The sequence below is a fragment of the Amblyraja radiata genome, chromosome 11 (genome assembly GCF_010909765.2).
Source record: "Amblyraja radiata isolate CabotCenter1 chromosome 11, sAmbRad1.1.pri, whole genome shotgun sequence".
NCBI lineage: Eukaryota > Metazoa > Chordata > Chondrichthyes > Rajiformes > Rajidae > Amblyraja > Amblyraja radiata.
The window spans coordinates 60,066,973-60,088,139 of record NC_045966.1 but is presented as its reverse complement, the minus strand read 5'-3'; the positions used below and the strand labels follow the sequence as shown (position 1 = coordinate 60,088,139).

At 47.2% G+C, this 21,167-nt stretch overlaps 1 protein-coding gene across 2 annotated transcripts; it reads left to right on the top strand.

The window, feature by feature from the left end:
• Positions 1 to 5,270: 5,270 nt before the first annotated feature.
• On the top strand, positions 5,271 to 12,506 carry LOC116978681 (cytokine-like protein 1). Of its 2 annotated transcripts, XM_033029995.1 has the most exons (6): positions 5,271 to 5,427; positions 5,525 to 5,569; positions 8,784 to 8,849; positions 9,836 to 9,907; positions 11,822 to 11,899; positions 12,439 to 12,506. In XM_033029995.1, the coding sequence occupies exons 1-5, from the start codon at positions 5,284 to 5,286 to the stop codon at positions 11,879 to 11,881; spliced, it is 387 nt and encodes a 128-aa protein (XP_032885886.1). In that variant the 5' UTR covers positions 5,271 to 5,283; the 3' UTR covers positions 11,882 to 11,899; positions 12,439 to 12,506. The 2 variants fall into 2 exon arrangements, with proteins under 2 accessions (XP_032885886.1, XP_032885885.1); XM_033029994.1 differs by having other exon boundaries at positions 11,822 to 12,500.
• The last annotated feature ends 8,661 nt before the right edge of the window (positions 12,507 to 21,167 follow it).

The following is a 21,167-nucleotide window of genomic DNA, read 5'->3' as shown; positions in this document are numbered from 1 at the left end:
TTTCCATTTCGGTAGAGATCTCACTTTTCTTTCTAAGTATCTGCCCTGATTACCTTTCGTCGTGTTTAAGTACACATTTTTAATCAAATCCTTCTCCCCCCCCCCCCCCCCCCACCCAATATTTCAAAAATAAACTGGCTTCTCACCCATAGAAGCAGCCCCAGGCCCAGCCCCTGGTGAACGTTCCATTGTGTGATGTCACAATGCCCGATGCTCATAGATGTCCAATTGGAATGGACCCATTTACATATGCCTTTGCAGGAGCCCCAGCCCCTGGTGAACGTTCCATCGTGTGATGTTACAATGCCCAATGCTGAAAGACATTCTTGCCATAGAGGGAGTACAGAGAAGGTTCACCAGACTGATTCCTGGGATGTCAGGACTTTCATATGAATAAAGACTGGATAGACTCGGCTTGTACTCGCTAGATTTAGAAGATTGAGGGGGGTATCTTATAGAAACTTACAAAATTCTTAAGGGGTTGGACAGGCTAGATGCAGGAAGATTGTTCCAGATGTTGGGGAAGTCCAGAACAAGGGGTCACAGTTTAAGGATAAGAGGTAAATCTTTTAGGACCGAGATGAGAAAAACATTTTTCACACAGAGAGTGGTGAATCTCTGGAATTCACTGGCACAGAAGGTCGTTGAGGCCAGTTCATTGGCTATATTTAAGAGGGAGTTAGATGTGGCCCTTGCGGTTAAAGGGATCAGAGGGTATGTAGAGAAGGCAGGTACAGGATACTGAGTTGGATGATCAGCCATGATCATATTGAATGGCGGTGCAGGCTCGAAGGGCCGAATGGCCTACTCCTGCACCTAATTTCTATGTTTCTGTTTCCCTCTCATCACCCCTCTCCCTCTCTCCACCCATCCCTCTCTCCCCCACCCACCTTCACTCTCTACCCCACCCCCTTCCCTCTCTTCCACCGCCCCCTTCCCCTACCCCTCTGTCCCTCTTCCACCACTCCCCCCACACCTCTTCCCCTACCTCCTCACTCTTCCACTTCTCTCCCCCCTCCCCCACCGACTCTACCTCCCCACTCTTTCCCCTCTCTCCACACTCTTCCCCCTCCCTCCACACTCTTCCCCCACCCCCCCTACCCCATCTCCCTCCCTTCCCCCCCCACAACTCTCTCCCCTCCCCATCCCTCTCTCCTCTCCCTCTCCCTTTCTTCACCCCTCTCCCTCTCCTCCCCCTCCCATCCCTCTCTCCCACTCACCTTCCCTCTCCCCCACCCCTCTACCCCATCTCCCTCCTCCCTTCCCTCCGCCCATGTCCCACACCTCTCTTCCCCTCCCCATCCCTCTCTCCTCCCCCTCCCCCACCCCTCTCTCCTCAACCCTCTCCTCCCCCTCCCACCCCATCCCTTTCTTCCCCCACCCCCTTTCCCTCTCTCTCCCACCTCTTCCCTCTCTCCCCACCCCCTTCCCCCTACCCCTCTGTCCCTCTTCCACCACTGCCCCTTACTCCACCCCTCTCCCTCTCCCTCCCCCACACCACACTCCCCTCTCTCCCCCCACCCCTTCCCCCTACCCCTCTGACCCTCCTCCATCACTCCCCCTACCCCTCACCCCCTCCCTCCCCACTCTTCCACTTCTCTCCCCCCTCCCCCTCCACTATCCCTCCCCACTATTTCCCCTCTCTCCCCCCACCCCTCTCCCTCTCCCTCCCTCCTCCCCTCCCTTCCCATCCCCCCCCTCCCCCACACCTCTCTCCCCATCCCCCTCTCTCACCCCATACCCCGCTCTCCTTTCCCTCACAAATCACTCCCGTTTCCTCCTCCTCCTCTCCCCTCCCTCCCCTCTTCTCATACTCCCCTCTCCCCACCCCATCTCCCTCTCCCCCCCTACCCCCACCTGTGTGTTTGGGGGGTGGTTAGTGTGAGTGTGATGCCGCTGTCCCCCCCCACCCCGCAAACGCCGTTGGGGAAACAGACCCAGCTGGTCTGCACTTGGTCTAGTCTATCTTTAAAACTCTGTGGCTGCCGCCTGCCCTCCGCCGTCCGTCCGGCTGCCTTTCTGCCTTTTGATTTGTTCCATCGTGTGATGTCACAATGCACAATGCTCGCAGATGTCCAATCGGAATGGATCCATTTACATATGCCTTTGCACCAGCCCCAGCCCCAGCCCTTGGTGAACGTTCCATCGTGTGATGTCACAATGCCCAATGCCCATTCTTGCCATAGAGGGAGTACAGAGAAGGTTCACCAGACTGATTCCTGGGATGTCAGGACTTTCATATGAAGAAAGACTGGATAGACTCGGTTTGTACTCGCTAGAATTTACAAGATTGAGGAGGTATCTTATAGAATCTTATGTTTCTATGTTTCCCTCTCCTCACCCCTCTCCCTCACCCACCCATCCCTCTCTCCCCCACCCCCCTTCACTCTCTACCCCACCCCCTTCCCTCTCCCCCCGCCCCCTTCCCCTCTGTCCCTCTTCCACCACTCCCCCTACCCCTCCCTCCCCACTCTTCCACTTCTTTCCCCCCTTCCCCCTCCACTCTCTCTCCCCACTCTTTCCCCTCTCTCCCCCCACCCCCTCCCCCTCCCACCCTCCTCCCCCACATCTCTCTCCCCATCCCCCTCTCTCACCCCCTACCCCACTCTCCTTTCCCTTCCAAATCTGTCCCATTTCCTCCTCCTCCTCTCCCCTCCCCTATTCTCACCCCCCCCCCCCCTCCCTCCACCTGTGTGTTTGGGGGGTGGTTAATGTGAGTGTGATGCCTCAGCCCCCCCCCCCCCCCCCCCCACACAAACGCCATTGGGGAAACAGACCCAACGGGTCTGCACTTCGTCTAGTCACTTATAAAAACATCATAATTTATATTTAAAAAAAACACAATACTTAAGTTAAAAATCCAGAATAAAAGATGATCAATGTCCTACAACGAGACAACGATACCAGTGTCTCCACAGCTGGGATTCATAGCGTGTAGTGCTAACCCTTATGTTTGTCAAGGCCACAATAAATACATTTTTAGAGTCATTTATCCTGCAAATGAATTTATACATGTGGTGTCTTAGGATAGCTTCTAAAGTACTGACTCCTGCAGCCACAAACATATTACTGGCACTACACCATCTAGGTTGCCTTAGCAGTGTTCTCATGGCATCGTTATATGCCACCTTTAGACTCTGCATACTTGTCTTTAAATAGTTCGACCACAGGTGCGCAGTGTAGAGTGGTGTGCAGTATGCTCTAAATAGCGACATCTTCACCACATCTGCACACGCACCAAATTTACGCAAGAGGATATTTGCCTGTACATACAGCATGCGTCGTTGCCTATAAATATCCTCATCATCTGTCATTTGTTCTGTAATAATATGTCCTAGATATTTTATCTTATTACAGACACTAAGATTGTTGTCAGACAATTTAAAATCAGGATATTTTAGGCATTTATCCTCTTTGGTTCTACAGATCATAACAGCACTCTTACTAGCATTATATTTAATGTCATGTTCCACACCATACACAGAACATATAGTAAGGAGCTGCTGGAGACCAGCGCTAGATGGACTAAAGACCACAAGATCATCTGCATACATAATATGGTTCACTAAAATATTACCAATCACGCACCCAGTGTTACAGGCTTTCAATTGTTTAGACAGATCATCAATATATAGATTAAAAAGGACTAGGGACAAAATTCCCCCTTGTCTAACACCATTGCTAACCCCAAATGGGGCTGAGACCCTATTGCCCCATTTTATTTGCGTAGTCTAGTGGGCATACCAGTAGGCCAGAATTCTAACAATGTATTCAGGCACCCCTCTTTGACTCATTTTACCAAACAGCTTTCTGTGATTAACACGGTCAAAGGCTTTGGAAGCATCAATAAAGCACATAAGGATTGAAGAGTTTTTGCCTCTATATTTGTTTACAATCTCCTTTAGGGCATATATGCATAAGTCAGTGACATGTTTAGCTTTAAAGCCAAACTGGTAATTATTAGAGATGTTTTGCAACTGCTAAGAGCTCTCACTTCCTTCCAAAAATCTGTAGCATTGTTACTTAGCAGCTTCTTAGCCATGGAAACAGCCCTCATAGCTTGCTCATTTTTACAGATGAAGCGAACAGCATACTTATACCTTGCATTAGTGACCTTCTTGTGCTCAAACACAGGCCCCTGTCTGGGTCTACCTGCCATAGCCCATGATTTGGTGGCTTCACGGACTTCAGTATGATACTCAGCTACATACTTATTCCAGCCAGGTCTGATGTTATGTGTCTTATTTTTATGCTTGCAGTAGGGCTTACTGCCTACATATAAGGCACTTACTATATCATTATACATGGAGCAGATATCTCTCCTATGCTGCATATCTTTATAATTAACATTACTACATATCTTTAGGTAGATGAATATTGCTTAAGGATTTATCTGTATGGGCATAATAGGCTAGGATGTCTTCCTTTGTAAGCGTTGACCAGTCCAGTTTTTCTGTATTAAAGCTATTTCTATCTCTGGATACCACAGGTATGTGTTCAACATTTATTGTCATAGCAACAGGTATATGATCAGTCATTGCTGCCCCGTACAGAATGCTCATACACCCCAATGAGGCATGTGCATCAGCTGTACTAATACAGTGGTCCAGCCATGATGTGGTGTGCCAGGCCTAAGTTAGAAGCAGCTAACTTTCCATGATTTCTAGATCTTTTATGTAAGATATTAAATCGAGTGCATGTTTAGCTATTTCAAAGCAAAGGCTTTTAACAGACACCATTTCCACGGTAAAAATGGTGTATGAATGAAAGTATTCAGTTCACTTGGGATTGTGTTTATGATCAGGGAATAGAACTTCACTGTTAAAAGATCAGAGATGTAAAATTTGGAACATTTCTGCATAAACATTGCACTGTAGGACATTCCGTTTGTTCCAAAAAATAACAGGGCTCTCTCTTGTTAAGCAGAGTTTGTTAGTGACATTTTCTGACCTGAAATTTATATGTTCTTTCTGCACTTAAAATATATGTGTGTATGATTTGTGTATATATTTAAAAGGCTTTATTCAAGATTGGCAAACTCTCTATGTAATCAAAGTACAAATAATTGGCAGCATTTAAAACTGTTAAACCAAAATATCCGAATTCTTCCACATACTGAACTTTATTTGAATTTCAGAATTTTTGTTTGAAGTTGCATAAATATTTTTGATTCCAGTATTCATCCATGATTTGTCTAACAGCTGATTCTGGTGGCATGTCCTGCAGTATTTGATGTCTGTGCTGGACTGTTTTTGTCACAAATGACTTGAGTTATTTTCCAACATGCAGCTACTCTTTGACTTGGTCTTGTTGTTTTCTACTGCACTAGTTGCCAGTGCAGCTCCCCGAACTTGTTATTCAAGAATTGTGAGCATGAGAAAAGAAATCAACAACAGCATGGAGAACATGCAGACACCACATTTCGCAGTGAGTACTTGTTTTCACTATAGAGATATGGCACAATGAGACTTTCTTTTTTTTTAAGTTAAATTAACATTTTGTCTTTTTCTTCAACCACTTCCAGAAACGTTGTGCTACTAAGTTGCCAAAACTGGACATAGATATCCATGTGAGTTGTATTTATTCTCCTGTTATAGATAGTATATATCAGTGTAAATATAGTGTTTAGAAGGATTATGAATTTAAAATTAAATTATATTGCACTGTCCAGATTATGAAAAGGTAATATGTTTGAAAGATATAGGTTTAGTATTTTGTGATAAGTACTTAAAATTAATACCTAATTAACACATTGTACATCAATATTTCCAGTTTTGTTTGTTTGCCCCATATACAAATGAACCTTAATACATTGCAAGAAAGACACAAGGTGTGCCTACTTTGAAGAAGTTCTCCTCTCTCTTTCTTGTTTCTACATTTGACTGCTCCACTCCAAGATCTCCTTAAGATGTGATTACTTTGAAATCGTTTTACTCCCCCACCTTTGCGCCTTTCCTTGGTAAACCAGCACCTGCAGTTACTTGTTTCTACTTAATCCATTGCAGTTGGCTTCTTCATTACATTTATTCACCTTGTTACTCATCCTCCCATCATCATTATTATTACAGATGATTTTGCCAAGAGAGCATTCAGATTCCCAAATCGACAGAGTTTTGGTTTTACAATCTCATCTACGATTCTCTCTCCAGAAAAAAAACTCCACACAAATTATTGATTTAACTTTCCAATAGCAGGTTAATTAATTTTTGGTTCCTTCCAAGTCTTGAAGAAACATGACCCTAAAGTTGTGCATGTTATGTTCTTTTTAAGCAATTCATGAAATAATAAATAATCATCAAAAGGACCAGAAAATGGGTAAAAATGTTCTACTGGGGCATCGATGTGAGGCACTGGGATCATTGCAAAAATGGGCAATGAGCCACATTATGGGACAAAACTAATGCTTATATTTAGTATATACTACACTAAGTGGGACCCGTTGTGTCCCTGCCACACAGGAGGCTTGGACCCCAACGCAATATTCCACCACTCACCCATAGCCTCCAACTGCACAGGTGCAGCTCATTTCCCCTCATCCACAGCACTCTCTCCCCTCCTCTTCAACCTTCCTCTTCTTTCCCCTCTCCTCCTCCCCTCCCCAAATCCCTCTCTCTCTCTCCTTTTCCCTACCCTCAGTCCCTCCCTCCCTCCCTCCATAACTCCTCTCTCCTCCCTACACCCCTCCTACCCCTGTATCCCCCACTCCTTACCTACCCTATCCCTCCCCACCTCCCCCACTGCCCTCCTCTCCCTCTATTCCCCACTCGCCCCTCCTCTACTCCCCCCTCCTCTCGTCCCCGTCCTCGCCTCTTCCCTCTTCTTTTCCCTCGCCTCCTCCCCTCCCCTAATCCCTCCCTCTCCTTTTCCCTACCCTCAGTCACTCTCTCCCTCCCTCCATAACTCTTCTCCCTTCCCTACTCCCCCTCCTCTCCCTCTATCCCCTCTCTTCCCCCACACTCCCTCCTCATCCCCCAGGATCTCGAGGTTGCCGCTCCTCTCCCTTCTTACGTGCCCCAGAGGAGCATCAGCCGTCGGCGCCCTTAAAGCCAGCCTTGGAAGCACCAGCAGCTACAGTCACACCGGCATGTGGGCGGCGGGGGGGGGAGCTTGGAGTAAAGATGGGGCAAGAGCCATGGGGGAGAGGGGGGTATCATGGATAAGGGGACAGGAGCCAGCGAGGGGGACCAGAGGGGAAGGGGCTGGAGCTGCGGGGCATTGCGATTGGGACTCACAACGGGCACTGGACACTCTCCGCTGCCGGGATCAGACTTCCCGCTTTCTGTTTGGCGACATCTCCAACTCCATGCTGGGCCTGGCCTCTTCCAGTCCCTCCGAAAATTGTGTCCGGTTGGAGACCTCCGACGGCCACTCGCAGCATCCCTCAGCTCTAGTAAAGATGCAATGGTGCAGGAAGGGGCGGACCGTGTCGGGGAGTGACAGAAGAACAGACAAATCTGCGTGTCGCTGACTGGCAGGAGAGGAGATCGATCTGCGCATGAGCGGTTTTTACGATTTTTAAACCTCGCTAACTTTTACAATATACCATCGATCGGAACAAAACTTGTTGCACTCACAGCACAGGAGAATGGTGAGTGAGCTGACGAAAAATCGTAGCGCTATCGTGTACCATTTTTGCGCAAATAGAAAAACCGCGCAAACCGAAAGAGCACAAGATCAGGGATGGATGAATGGATGGATGGATGGAAGGATGGATGGATGAATAGATGGATAGATAGATTTAGAAAAAAGTATATTCTAGGATAGGCATATGGTATGCTTGCCTTCATTGGCCAGGGCATTGTCCTGAGGATAAGAATCAGGAAGTCATGATACAGCTTTATAGGACTTTGGTCAGGCCACATTTGGAGATATTGTGTACAGTTCTCGACACACCAATACAGGAAAGATGTGGAGGCTTTGGAAAGGGCGGAGAGGAAGTGTACCCGAATGATGCTCAGATCTGAGAGTATTAGCTGCAGGGAGAGGTTGGGCAGACTTGGATTGTTTACTCTGGAATGCCAGAGGTTGAATGAGGACCTAACAGAAGTATATATAACAATTATGAGAGGCACAGGTGAGATAGATAGAACCTTTTCCTCAGGATGGAAATATCCAATACCAGAGGGAATAGCTTTAAGGTGACAGGGGCACATTTTAAGGAGATGTGCGTGTGTGAGTTTTTTACATACTGGACGGTGAGTGCCTGGAACGCACTGCTAGGGTGATGTTGGAGGCAGATGCGATAATGGCATTTAAGAGACTTTTGGATAAGCATATGGATATGCAGATAATGGAGGAATGTAAATTATATGAAGGCAAGTCTTAGCAGTATGTTCGGCATACACATTGTGAGCCTTAGGACCTGTTCGAGTGCTGTACTGTTCTGTGTTCTCTGTTCTATGAAATGAATCGAATAATCACAGATTAAGTAATGGACATAGGTTCTCCTCAGGTAATGTCAGAGTTCCGCTCCTGTGAACTGCTCGTAAGCTGAATTATTCATAATCAGAAATGCGAACAGTGTTTCCGTGCTGCTGTAGATGCCCGCAGTCTTGCAGCAACCAGCAAATCCATCCTGCCGGTCTCCCAAATTCCTGCTCATATGGATAGACTGTCGTAAGACGGGAAATGATATTTTCAATTCTTGATGCATCGTGAAGGATTGTTTAATTGCTGCATCTAGTGTGTGTTGCAGCTTGAATTCTGTGAAATGAATGCTGTTTAACAAATATTCATTTTGTAAGTGTTGCAACTATATTAACTATAGATGTATGATTTCACAGAACTCCTGCGTGATGTCCAAAATGCGCAGTTACCTGCAAGCAGCGGAATCAACTAGTAGGCGCTGCCTACTAGTTGTACTTCCGGTGGCGCTGGCGTCAGCTGCCTCCACCTACAGCCCGGTATCTTTTTGTTTTTTTGTTTATTTAGTTATGTAAAAGTGTGTTTTTTTGTGTTTTTTTTGTGTTTTGATGTGGGGGAAGAGGGCACGGTGCGGGGGATACCGTCCTTCAGCCGCTTCCTGGTGAAGACGCAACTTTTATTCGAGTCGCGTCCTCCCCACCCCCCCCCCCACCACCAGCGGCCCACCTACTGGATTGGCGTGGACTTTCCTGCGACCAGAGCTCCAGCAGCGGCGGGACAGCGCTGATACATCGCGAGGCTGGCGATGCCTTACCGGGGATCGCCGTCTGGAGCCCGGAGTGCTGGACCTGCTGCACCGACATCATGGAGCTGCGGTTTGCGGAGCTCCCAACGCGGGCGGCGCTGATGGACAGCGCGGGGTCCTGCGACTCTGCCCGGCTCGGGAGCTGCGGACTTCGGGAGCTGCGGACTCGGGAGCTGCGGACTCGGGAGCTGCGGACTCGGGAGCTGCGGACACGGGAGCTGCGGACTCGGGAGCTGCGGACTCCGGCTGCGGGAGGCGGCTGATCAGGAGGTCCGGGCCGCTGAGGAGGAGGATGTTCACCGTCGGGGTTCGGCGTCAGCGTTCCACCAGCCCGGCGTGAGGGCCTGAACATCGGGCCGCCCGGGGCGGCGACTGCGGGTGCTAGGAAGGCCTCGACCACGAGTGAAAATCTGGGAAGAACGGAGGGGAGGCTGGCTGGACTATGGTGCCTTCCTCACCTTGGTGCCACTGTGTTATGTTGTGTCGTGGACTTTCAGTGTTTGTGCTTTTTTTTAAATTCTATTTTATTTTTAATATGTTTTATTATTTATTATTATTATTTATTTATTTTTATTTTTATGATACTGCCTGTAAGGGAAATTCATTTCGTTGTCTCTAACTGAGACAATGACAATAAATTTGAATACAATACAATACAATACAATACAAAATACTCTGCAGCCAACAGTTCAGTTAATCAAACGTTTGTACATCATCATGGTTGTGCCTTGTAAGGCGGTATGTAACAAAGATTTAACATTCTCATTAACCTGTTCGGTTAAAATGATAACATCAGACCTAGCAGCTAGCAGCAGCCGTCCGTCTTAAATTCGTTTTTTTTTTAGTTTTTAGTGAGTCCTGTTTTTTTGTTTGTAGGGGATATGGTCTTTTAATGTGGGGGGGTAGGTGTTACTTTATTTATAGGTCCCTACCTGGTCGGTGTGGCAGCCTTTTATCCGGGCTGCCCGTCGACCCGTCGTCGTGGCCTACCAGCGGGCTTGGAGCGCCGTTTCTTGGCGGGAACCACCCAGCACCTCGGCCTGCGTGGCGGCACAGCATTGGAGCGTTGGAGCGGAGCGGAGCGGGCGATGCCTTGCCTGGGTCGCCGCGCTGGAGCTCTGGCGAGCTGGACCGCCGTGAGCAACATCTCCGGGCTGCGGGTTTGCGGAGCGGAGAGGCGGCGTGCGGAGAGACGGCGTGCGTAGAGGCGGCAAGACGGCAGTGAGGAGAGCGGGGCGCCGACTTTTTCATCTGGAGCCTAGGAGCGCCAAACCGGCGCGGCCTTGTCGGCTTCGGCAGCCGCGGGCTCCAACCAAGAAGCGGCCGTTCCAAGTGGCCCAGCCGCCGAAAGGACTCTCCCGACGCCGGGGCAAGACCACCCGGTGAGAACGGCCAGGGACATCGGGCCTCCGTAGAGGCAACTGCGGTGGCCCCAATAGGCCTGACTTTGGGGTGAACATGGGGTGGGGACTGGACATTGTGCCTTCCTCCACAGTGCTATCCACTGTGGGGGGATGATTTTTTTTTATTTTTTTTTGTCTAACTGTAGTCTTGTAGGTCTGTGTCCAAGATGGCTGCCGTGAAGAGAGAGTGGACGCTGGCACGATTTGGTTGCCGCTGCTCTCTCTTCACACTGTGTTTTTGATTTTCTGTTTTTGGATTGAATTCTGTTTCTAATTTGTGTCATTGTGATGTCTTTAATTACTTGTTTTACTCCGATTATATGTTTTACTATGTAAGGTGTCCTTGAGATTTTGTATGAAAGGCGCCCATTAAATATAAAATTTATTATTATTATTATTATTATTGCTGAAAATCTTGCTGTATATTTTAAGCTGCACAACCCCCTATCTAATCAACCAATTGCGGAAAATATTACAGTTTATTAACCATATTTGTTTTAATAATCTGAACACTAGTTGCTCATGAGGACTTCAATCTTTGACAGCTGCATATTACTCATTAGCTGGGTATCATAAACTTACAGAGAAGTATTGGCCCATGTGCAGTTACTCAATCCCAGCTGGCTGGTTTCTTAATTAGACACAAAATGCTGGAGTAACTCAGCGGGACAGGCAGCCTGTTCTATCTTAGGTGTAAAATAGCATCTGCAGTTCCTTCCTACACATTTTGTCTACTGGCTGTTTTTTTACATGTTGAAACGGACTGCAGTCAGGAATTTGCTTCTATCACTCACACAGCTAAAAGATGATGAAGACAAAAGGATTATTATTGCAATTTATTTATTGCTCGGCTACGTTCAGAAACTGACACTTTCATTCCTGCAAGCTCCTTTTTAGGGAAAATTGCATTTTGTTAGCAACATCAGATTAGATTCAATATCTATAGAAACTTGTGGGCTGAGCACGGCACTGAAGAGTAAATCCAGCTCTTCAAATAGGCAACTGTATTCCAGATCTAGATACTGCACCAGTGCAGAACCAATTCATTGACTTCATTTATTTTTTAGTAAAGACTATTGCTGGGCTCGCTGGAGAGCTAACTTATCTCCTGATAGACACTTGGAGCCATTACATAATTTGATTCACGTTGCAAGGAACCGCATCTTTTAAGGCTTTGCCAAACAAACATGTTGTAGCATTTTTGAGACAATGATATTGCATGATGTATAACTCTTTTAATATTTTTTAGGAACTTGTCTTCGTGACGGACAGCTGTAATGCATTACGTCGCACAAGCTCTACAAATTGAACAAGCCAAATAATGAAAATAAGCTTTTCGAAGAAGACATTCATATAATTGCTTTGGCTGAAATTAATTATATATCAGAAATAATTTACGTTATGCAACCATATTTCAGATTATATTGCTTCTGGAGCCAGTAGATGACAAATGACCAATATATTAGTTGAATAAAATAATTCTAATTTAACACTATATTCTTTGACAATTTGCCGAGAGCAAGTCAGGTATTGCTGCGTGCTGTATCCACTTTTGGAATAATACATTGCGAGTTCTAGTTCGATCTCTGGCCTTTGATTGCAGCTACAATGGCCTATCAAGTCTACTCCGCCATTCAAACATGCTTGATCTATCCCTCCCTCCTAACCCCATTCTCCTGCCTTCTCCCCATAACCTCTGACACCCGTACAAATCAAGAGGTTAGGGTAAGCAGCAATTATTCTCCGTATCTCATGCTAAAGGAAGTATGCAGGGTGAAATCAATCAGTGTTTATAGTCCAGCTTAGTCAGAACTGGGGAAGAATCAGGGTCTCTCTGATGTATTTAACTTGCCATCATTTCAACAAGGGAAATGAACAAGAGAGTAGATGGAACACCCATCAAAGTCGTCGTCTCAAGGAGAAGAAGCATCAAATTGTCATTGTCAGTGTACAGTACAGAGACAACAAAATGCATTTAGCATCTCCCTGGAAGAGCGACATAGCAAATGATTTGAATAAATAATAATAAATGTCCGGGGGGGGGGGGGGGGGGGTGATTGGCAGTCACCGAGGTACGTTGTTGAGTAGAGTGACAGCCGCCGGGAAGAAGCTGTTCCTGGACCTGCTGGTTCGGCAACGGAGAGACCTGTAGTGTCTCCCGGATGGTAGGAGGGTAAACAGTCCATGGTTGGGGTGAGCGCAGTCCTTGGTGATGCTGAGCGCCCTCCGCAGACAACGCTTGCTTTGGACAGATTCAATGGAGGGGAGCGAGGAACCGGTGATGCGTTGGGCAATTTTCACCACCCTCTGCAATGCCTTCCGGTCGGAGACAGAGCAGTTGCCATACCATACTGTGATGCAGTTGGTAAGGATGCTCTCGATGGTGCAGCGGTAGAAGTTCACCAGGATCTGAGGAGACAGATGGACCTTCTTCAGTCTCCTCAGGAAGAAGAGACGCTGGTGAGCCTTCTTGATCAGAGTTGAGGTATTGTGGGTCCAAGAGAGGTCATCGGAGATGTTGACTCCCAGGAACCTGAAGCTAGAAACACGTTCCACCTCCGTCCCGTTAATGTGGATGGGGGTGTGCGTGCCGCCCCTGGACTTCCTGAAGTCTACAATGAGCTCCTTGGTCTTCTTGGAGTTAAGGGCCAGGTTGTTGTCAGCGCACCATGCTGCTAAGTGCTGGACCTCCTCCCTGTAGGCCGACTCATCGAAAATAGGTGCAGGAGTAGGCCATTCGGCCCTTCGAGCCAGCACTGCCATTCAATATGATCATGGCTGATCATCCAACATCAGTACCTCGTTCTGGCTTTTTCCCCATATCCATATCATGAATAAGAATCATCATGACTAAAGCAAAATGTATTGCTTTTGCTGATGTCCTGTAATACTCTTGCTTTCTGGCTGTTTGTATTAAAGATTAAGTATTGTGAGGAATTGGACAGAATCAAAGCAACAATTTGGTTCTTTCCTTTAAGTGTGACATTTCCTTAAATGAGGTTATTTACATTTCCGTGAAACTTGATCATAGCAACAATAAAAACATATATAAATGATGTATGATTTTTTACATATAATTGAATTAACCACATATTATGTGAATCAAATCCAAATCACTGCTTTATGAACACCAGGATGTATTGAACACAATGAGATGCCGTGGCTTGGCTGTGCCAAAACATTTTAAACTCCACACATTTCTCTTTTTCTTGTAGCACTCCATCTACCTCTTGACAAATGTTGAGCTCACTCACAAGAAACTGCAGATTCTTGAATAATACACAAAAGTGCTGGACTAACTTAGCAGATCAGACAACATCTCTGGAGAACATGGATAGGTGACGTTTCAGGCCGAGACCTTTGTTCAGACTCCAAAGAGTCGGGCAGAAGTTAGTGCAGTCTCTATTACTAAGGAGACGATACTTGGGAAGCTAAATGGTCTGATGGTGGATACGTCACCTGGACCAGATGGTCTACACCCCAAGGTTCTGAAAGAGGTGGCTGTGGAGATTATGGAGGCATTAGTAGTGATCTTTCAAGAATCTCTAGGGACAGGAATGGACAGGGGGAAATTGCAAATGTAACTCCACTGTTGTAAAGAAAATTACAGGGTGGTTAGCCTGCCTTCATTTGTTGGTAAGATTTTAGAGTCCATTATTAAGGAAGAACTTTTGAGTGCTTGGAAGTACATGGTAAAATAGGTCGAAGGTAGCCTATTTTGGTTTTGAAAGGGAAGATTTTGCCTGACAAATCTGTTGGAATTCTTTGAGGAAGCAGAAAGCAGGAGAGTCAAAGGAGAGTCAATTGTTTACTTGGATTTTCAGAAGGCCTTTGATAAGGTGCCGCATGTGAGGCTGCTAAACAAGACAAGAAACCATGTTATTAGAGGCAAAGTGCAAACATGAATAGAAAATTGGCTGACTGGCAGAATGCAAAGGGTTGGAATAAAGGGGAGCTTTTCCGGCATGCAGCCTGTGACCAGCTGTGTTCTGTGAGAAGTTTTTGTCATATGTTTTCACCTTAGACGTTAATGATCAGGATGATAGAATTATCATCCGTTCTTCTTCCCGCCCCCTCCCTCCACCCCCACATCAGTCTGAAGAAGAGCCTCGACCCGAAACGTCACCTATTCCTTTGCTCCATAGATGCTGCCTCACCTGCTGAGTTTCTCCAGCGTTTTTATCTATCGTCGATTTTTCCAGCATCTGCAGTTCTTTCTTTAACAGGATAATAGAATTGCTGACTTTGTGGCCAGGTTTGCGGATGATACAAAGATAGGTGGAGGGACACGTAGTGTTGAGGAAGCAGGGAGTCTGCAGAAGGACATGGACAAGTTGGAGAAGTGGGCAAAGAAGTGAAAAATGAATACAGCGTAGCAAAGGGCATGGTCATGCATTTTGGTAGAAGGAATAAAGGCAATCTACTTTTGAAATGGGGAGAGGACGAAGAAGCCATTGGTCAGACCACATTTGGAGTATTGTGAGCAGATTTGGATCCCAGATCTGAGGAAGGATGTGCTGATGTTGGAGAGGATCTAAAGGGGGTTTACAAGAATGATCCTAGGGATGATTGGGTTAATGTATGAGAAGTGTGGGCCCGGACCTGTATTCACTGGAGTTTAGAAGGATGAGGGAGGATCTCATTGAAACCTACCAATTAAGAAAATACCTAAAAATAGTGGATAGTGGAGAGAATATTTCCAGTGGTGTAGAGTCTAAGACCAGAGGGCACAGCCTCAGAATAAAAGGATGTACCTTTATAATGGAGATGAGGAGGAATTTGTTTAGCCAGAGGGTGGTGAATCTGTGGAATTCATTGTCACAGATTACGGAGGAGGCCAAAGCATAGTTTTTTTAAAGAAAAATTGGAGATTGACAGGTCCTTGATTAGTAAGGGTGTCAAAGGTTACAGGGAGAAGGCAGGAGGTTGGGGTTGAGAGGGAACAATAGATCAGCCACGAGCAAATGGTGGAGCAGCCTTGATGGGCCAAAGGGCCTAATTCTGCTCCTATATCTTGTGAACTTCTTTCTGTACCTTCTGTTGGACTGGAGCAGGGAGAAGAAGGAATGATCGAGGTGGGACAAGTCTTTGATCATTTTGGCTAGGTATGGGGTGTAATGGGGGATGGAGAACCCTTCCTTAAAGGGCACCTGTGCTGTGCTTTATTGTGGAAGATTTTTTAAAATTATTTAAAACTATTAAACCGTTTTAAAATGCTACTCATGATTTAGTGCTTGCTCTGCCACACTATATGACTATGGGGTGCAAAGGAGTCGTTTGCACCTTGAAAAGATGCAAATGGACAAATCAACAGATAGTAAATGTGGGCTGTGGTTTAGGTCCTGGATGACCCAGCCCCTTTATAAGACCTGCCGCAATTGTATTTCTGAGAACTATTTAATGTAAATACTTAATAACCAGCTGAGTCTTTTGTTCAAAGGCAGTAAATTATGTAAAACATAAATTTAAAAAATCAAATTGAAGTTAATGTTCTGGCTTATGATTTAACTGTGTTGCCTAATGTAATATTCAGTTGCACAGAGAAGAATCACCGGTTTGGTTTCAAGTCGAGATCTAGTTGTATGATACCAGGCAAGTTATCGGTAAAACCATGAGGAAATTACACAAAGATAACACCAGAGGTCAGGATTGAAACTGGCTGTCTAGCACTGTGAGGCTGCAGTGCTACTAGCTGTGCTTCAGTGCTACAGCTAAACCTCTTGAGTTCTTGCCAGCTCCCAGCAGAGCAATACCATCAGTCCTAATCCTTTCTCCTTATTTCCTTGTACCCCAGGGAGTTAGATGTGGCTCTTGTGGCTAAAGGGATCAGGGGGTATGGAGAGAAGGCAGGTACAGGATACTGAGTTGGATGATCAGCCATGATCATATTGAATGGCGGTGCAGGCTCGAAGGGCCGAATAGCCTACTCCTGCACCTATTTTCTATGTTTCTATATCTATGTTTCTAACTTGTCTCAGATCTGCCCTTTAGTCTTTCCTCTTCTAACCACTGCAAAGGGGTACCCTCTCTCTCTCCATCCCTCCCCCTCCCAAATTGTACCAGCTTCAAAGTAGTCTTGTTGAGTCTCAATTGTCTGTAACTCATTCTCACCTAACACATGGCTAACAATGGCCCATTTCCTTTATCATCATTACTTTTTTTGCATATCATTCCTTCATTTGTTCCATATCTCTCTACACCACTGCCTATGCCTCTTGTTTCCCTTTCCCCTGACTCTCAGTCTGAAAAAGGGTCTCAACCTGAAATGTCAACTATTCCTTTACTCCAGAAATGCTGTCTGACCCGTCGAATTACTCCAGCTTTTTGTATCTATCTTCGGTAATCTATGGTGGCTGATTAACCTACCAACATATCTTTGGAATGTGAGGGGAAACCAGAGTGCTGGAGTAACTCAGAGCTATCTGGAGCAAAAATGGTGAGAACATACAATCCTCAGACTTACATGATCCAATGCAGGACACTAAAGCCCCTGTCCCACTTACGTGTCCTTGGCACGCTAATTACGCAACGTCATGGTCGTGTTGAGGCGTGACGGTCCCGCGAAGGTCGTGCACGATTTCATGCGCCCACACAGCTGTCTGGAGCGCGTGACGTCATATGAAGATGGACACAAAATGCTGGAGTAACTCAGCGGGACCGGCAGCATCTCTGGAGAGAAGCAATGGGTGATGTTTCTGGTCGAGACTCTTCTTCAGTCTGAAAGAAGGGTCTTGACCCAAAACGTCACCCATTGCTTCTCTCCAGAGATGCTGCCGGCCCCTCTGAGTTATTCCTGCATTTTGTGTCTATCTTCAATTTTCTTGGCCCCGCTCTGGGAGTAGGAGTGGGGCGGATCCGGACCGCAACGGCCATGAGCCCCAGGTTGAGTTCGACAATCATTTGCCTGCTTCTGCTGCTGTTGGAGGTGAGACGATGCATCGCGCCAGGGTCTTGGACCTATCCCACTTTGGCCGTCAGTTACGCGACAGGCCGTTGGCACGTGAAGATTTCATTCGCTACAAAAATTTTGGAGCCCCGCGCGATGTCGCACACAACTACATACCCCTCTATGCTTCTCAGTGGGACCGGCCCAGCGTGGCCACACGATGCCCGTGCGCCTCAACGCGACCACGAGGTCGCGTAATTTGCGTACCAAGGACACATAAGTAGGACAGGCCCTTAAAGCTACATGGCTACGGTGTCAATGTGTTGGTCTTTAGATTTAGTTTTAGGATTAGGTTTATTATGGTCACGTATACCAAGGTATAAATAATAATAATAATAATAATAATAATCTTTATTGTCATTGTACAAGACAACGACATTTTGTTGGAGCAGCCCTCCAGCTGCACAGGAATATCAGTATAAAAATACGTTTAAAAAAGAACTATTAAAAAATTAGACTATAAACATATAGGAGTATGGGCGGGTGTGTGAGAGGGGGGGGAATCAGTGTGGGAGGGGGATAGAGTTCAGTAGTGTCACAGCTCTATGGTAGAAGCTGTTTTTTAGTCTTGTCGTGCGGGCGCTCAGTGTCCTGTATCGTCTTCCTGAGGGCAGGGGGGTGAAGAGGCAGTGTCCAGGGTGTGTGCTGTCTCTAATGATGCCCTTGACCCTCCGGATGCAGCGGGTCCGGTAGATGTCCTCCAGTCTGGGGAGCTGGGTGCCAGTGATCCTCTCAGCAGTCTTAATGACGCGTTGGAGAGCTTTCCTGTTCTCTGCGGTGCAGCCAGAGTACCATACTGTGATGCAGTATGTGAGAACTGACTCGATGGCTGACCTGTAGAAGCTCACCAGCAGCTGTTGTGGGAGACGTGCCCTCTTCAAGCACCTCAGGAAGTGAAGCCTTTGAAGTCCTTTCTTGACCGTCGCCGTGATGTTGACGGTCCAGGTCAGGTCGTGGCTGATGTTGACCCCGAGGTACCTGATGTTCTGCACAGCCTCCACTGTCTCGCCGTTAATGGTGATGGGCTGATGGACGAAGGTCTTCGGTCTCCTCCTGAAGTCCAGGATCATCTCCTTTGTTTTTGCTGCGTTGAGGATCAGGTTGTTCTCACGGCTCCAGCTCACCAGGTTCTCTACCTCTGTCCTGTAGGCGGCCTCGTTGTTACTCGTGATCCTGCCTACCACGATGGTGTCATCTGCAAACTTTAATATGGTGTTGGCCTCGTGGGTGGGTTTGCAGTCGAGAGTGTAGAGGGAGAAGAGGAAGGGGCTCAACACACAGCCCTGTGGTGCACCGATGTTCAGGGTGATGCTGGAGGAGACCTGCCTCCCCATGCGCACAGTCTGTGGTCGGCCGGTGAGAAAGTCCAGGACCCAGCTGCTCAGGTGTGTGTTGAGGCCCAGGTGGTCCAGCTTGGTGACTAGTTTATGGGGGGGGATGATGTTAAAGGCGGAGCTATAATCTATGAATAGCATCCGCACATAACTGTCCCGCTGGTCAAGGTGTGTCAGGGTGGAGTGGAGGGCCAGTGACACTGCGTCCTCCGTCGACCTGTTTGCCCTATAGGCAAATTGGTGGTGGTCTAAGGAGGGGGGGATGCTGTTCTTCAAGTGTCCCAGTACCAGGCGTTCGAAGCACTTCATCACCACCAGTGTCAGCGCCACTGGCCGATAGTCGTTGAGGGACCTGATGGCTGATTGTTTTGGCACAGGGATGATTGTGGCTGTCTTGAGGCATGTGGGGACGGAGGCCTGCAGCAGGGAGGTGTTAAACAGGTCCGTGAGCACCGCAGTCAGCTCCCCTGCGCAGTGCTTCAGAACCCGCCCTGGTACTCCATCAGGTCCGGTGGCCTTGTTGGGGTTGATGTGCTGCAGGGTCCGTCTCACGTCGTGGGGGCTCAGAGTCAGCACCGGTGGTGAGGGTCCCTGCTGTGCCCGTATGTTGTCACTGCTGTCGGCGCAATCAAACCTGGCAAAAAAGCAGTTCTGGTCGTCAGGGAGGGATGAGCTTTGTGCGTGTGTGGAGCTGTTGTAGCCGGTGATGGTTCTGATGCCCTGCCACACGCGTCGAGAGTCTGAGCTGTTAAAATGCTCCTCGATACGCTTCGTGTAGCGGTGCTTTGCTTCCCTGATGCCCTTCCTCAGACTGGACCTTGCTGTTCTGTAGGCCTCTGCATCACCTGAGTGGAAAGCTGCATCCCGGGCCTTCAGCAGACCAGTTACAGCGCCATTCATCCATGGCTTATGGTTGGGGAGTGTCAGTATTGTCCTCTGTGTGGTGACACTGTTCATACAGAAGGTGATGTAATCCACTACTGATGAGGTGTAGGTGTTGAGGTCTGTGTGGTTGTTGTGAGTGGCAGCCTGTTTAAAGATGTCCCAATCAGTGTACTCAAAGCAGTTCTGTAGCCTGTCCATGGCTCCTTCTGGCCAGACCATGATGGTGCGAACTGTTGGCTTTGTCCTTGCAATGAGGGGTCTGTATGCAGGTGTTAAGTACAGACTGATGTGATCGGATCGGCCAAGATGGGGGCAGGGGGACGCTTTGTAGCCCTTGGCAATGCTGCAGTAGACCTGGTCCAAGATATTGTTTCCTCTGGTCGGAAAATCAATAAACTGGTGAAATGTTGGCATTACAGTCTTCAGCTTAGCGTGATTGAAGTCTCCTGCTATTAAAAACACGCCGTCTGGGTGGTTGTTTTTCAGCTGGTGGATAGCATCATGCAGACTAGCCAGTGCTAGCTTAGCGTTAGCTTGCGGTGGTATGTAAACAGCAGTGAGGAACACCACTGTAAACTCCCTTGGCAGATAAAACGGTCTGCATTTCACTGTAATAAACTCCAAGTCCGGGGAGCAAAAAGTCTCAACAATGTCAGTGGTGGTGCACCATGAGTTACACACATATATGCACACACCACCGCCTTTATCCTTACCGGAGTCAGCTGTTCGGTCTGCTCGATAAACAGTCCGGCCTGCTAGCTCAATAGCAGCGTCAGGGATATTCAGATTCAGCCAGGTTTCGGTAAAGAAGAAAGCACAGCTACTTATCCTGTTTGAGTGAAGCCTCAGTCTGAGTTCGTCGATCTTGTTGACAATGGACTGGGCGTTCGCTATAAACAGGCTGGGCAAAGCTGGTCGGTCCGGTGAGCTCCTCAGCCTAGCGTGGATGCCGGCCAGTGAAGGTACAGTGAAAAGTTGTGTTTTACATGCTATCCAAACAGTTCAGATAATAGTGTATATAAATATAATGAAGTCAAACTGAAGTATAACAGGTAAAAGATAAATAAAAATCCTTGTAGAAAACCAAGAAACTGCAGATGCTGCTTTATAAAAGAGTGCTGGAGTAGCTCAGTGGATCAGGCAGCATCTCAGGAGAACATGGATAGACAACATTTCAGGTTGGGATCCTTCTTCAGACTTATTGTAGGGGAGGGAAAGAAAGTTGGAAGAGAGGAGGGGCATGTCCAAGCCTGGCAGGAAAAACTCTGATGCAGGTGTGAAGGGTTATTTGGTAGGATGATGATTGGACAAAGACTGCAGATGAAAACACAGAAGAGGTCAGACAAAAGGATTGAAGAGTTGTGCATTGTGAACTTAGAGGAAGGAATGTAGGTGGAGGGGGAGGGGAGAAACTGGAACGAGTCCAGATG

What these genes read in the sequence shown, in the direction of transcription:
- LOC116978681 (XM_033029995.1), top strand. Translation starts at nt 5,284, where the DNA reads ATGCAGCTACTCTTTGACTTGGTCTTGTTGTTTTCTACTGCACTAGTT. An exon ending in TGCAGACACCACATTTCGCA is followed by an intron (nt 5,428 to 5,524) that starts GTGAGTACTTGT and finishes AACCACTTCCAG; the next exon opens with AAACGTTGTGCTACTAAGTT. An exon ending in AATCAACTAGTAGGCGCTGC is followed by an intron (nt 8,850 to 9,835) that starts CTACTAGTTGTA and finishes TACAATACAATA; the next exon opens with CAAAATACTCTGCAGCCAAC.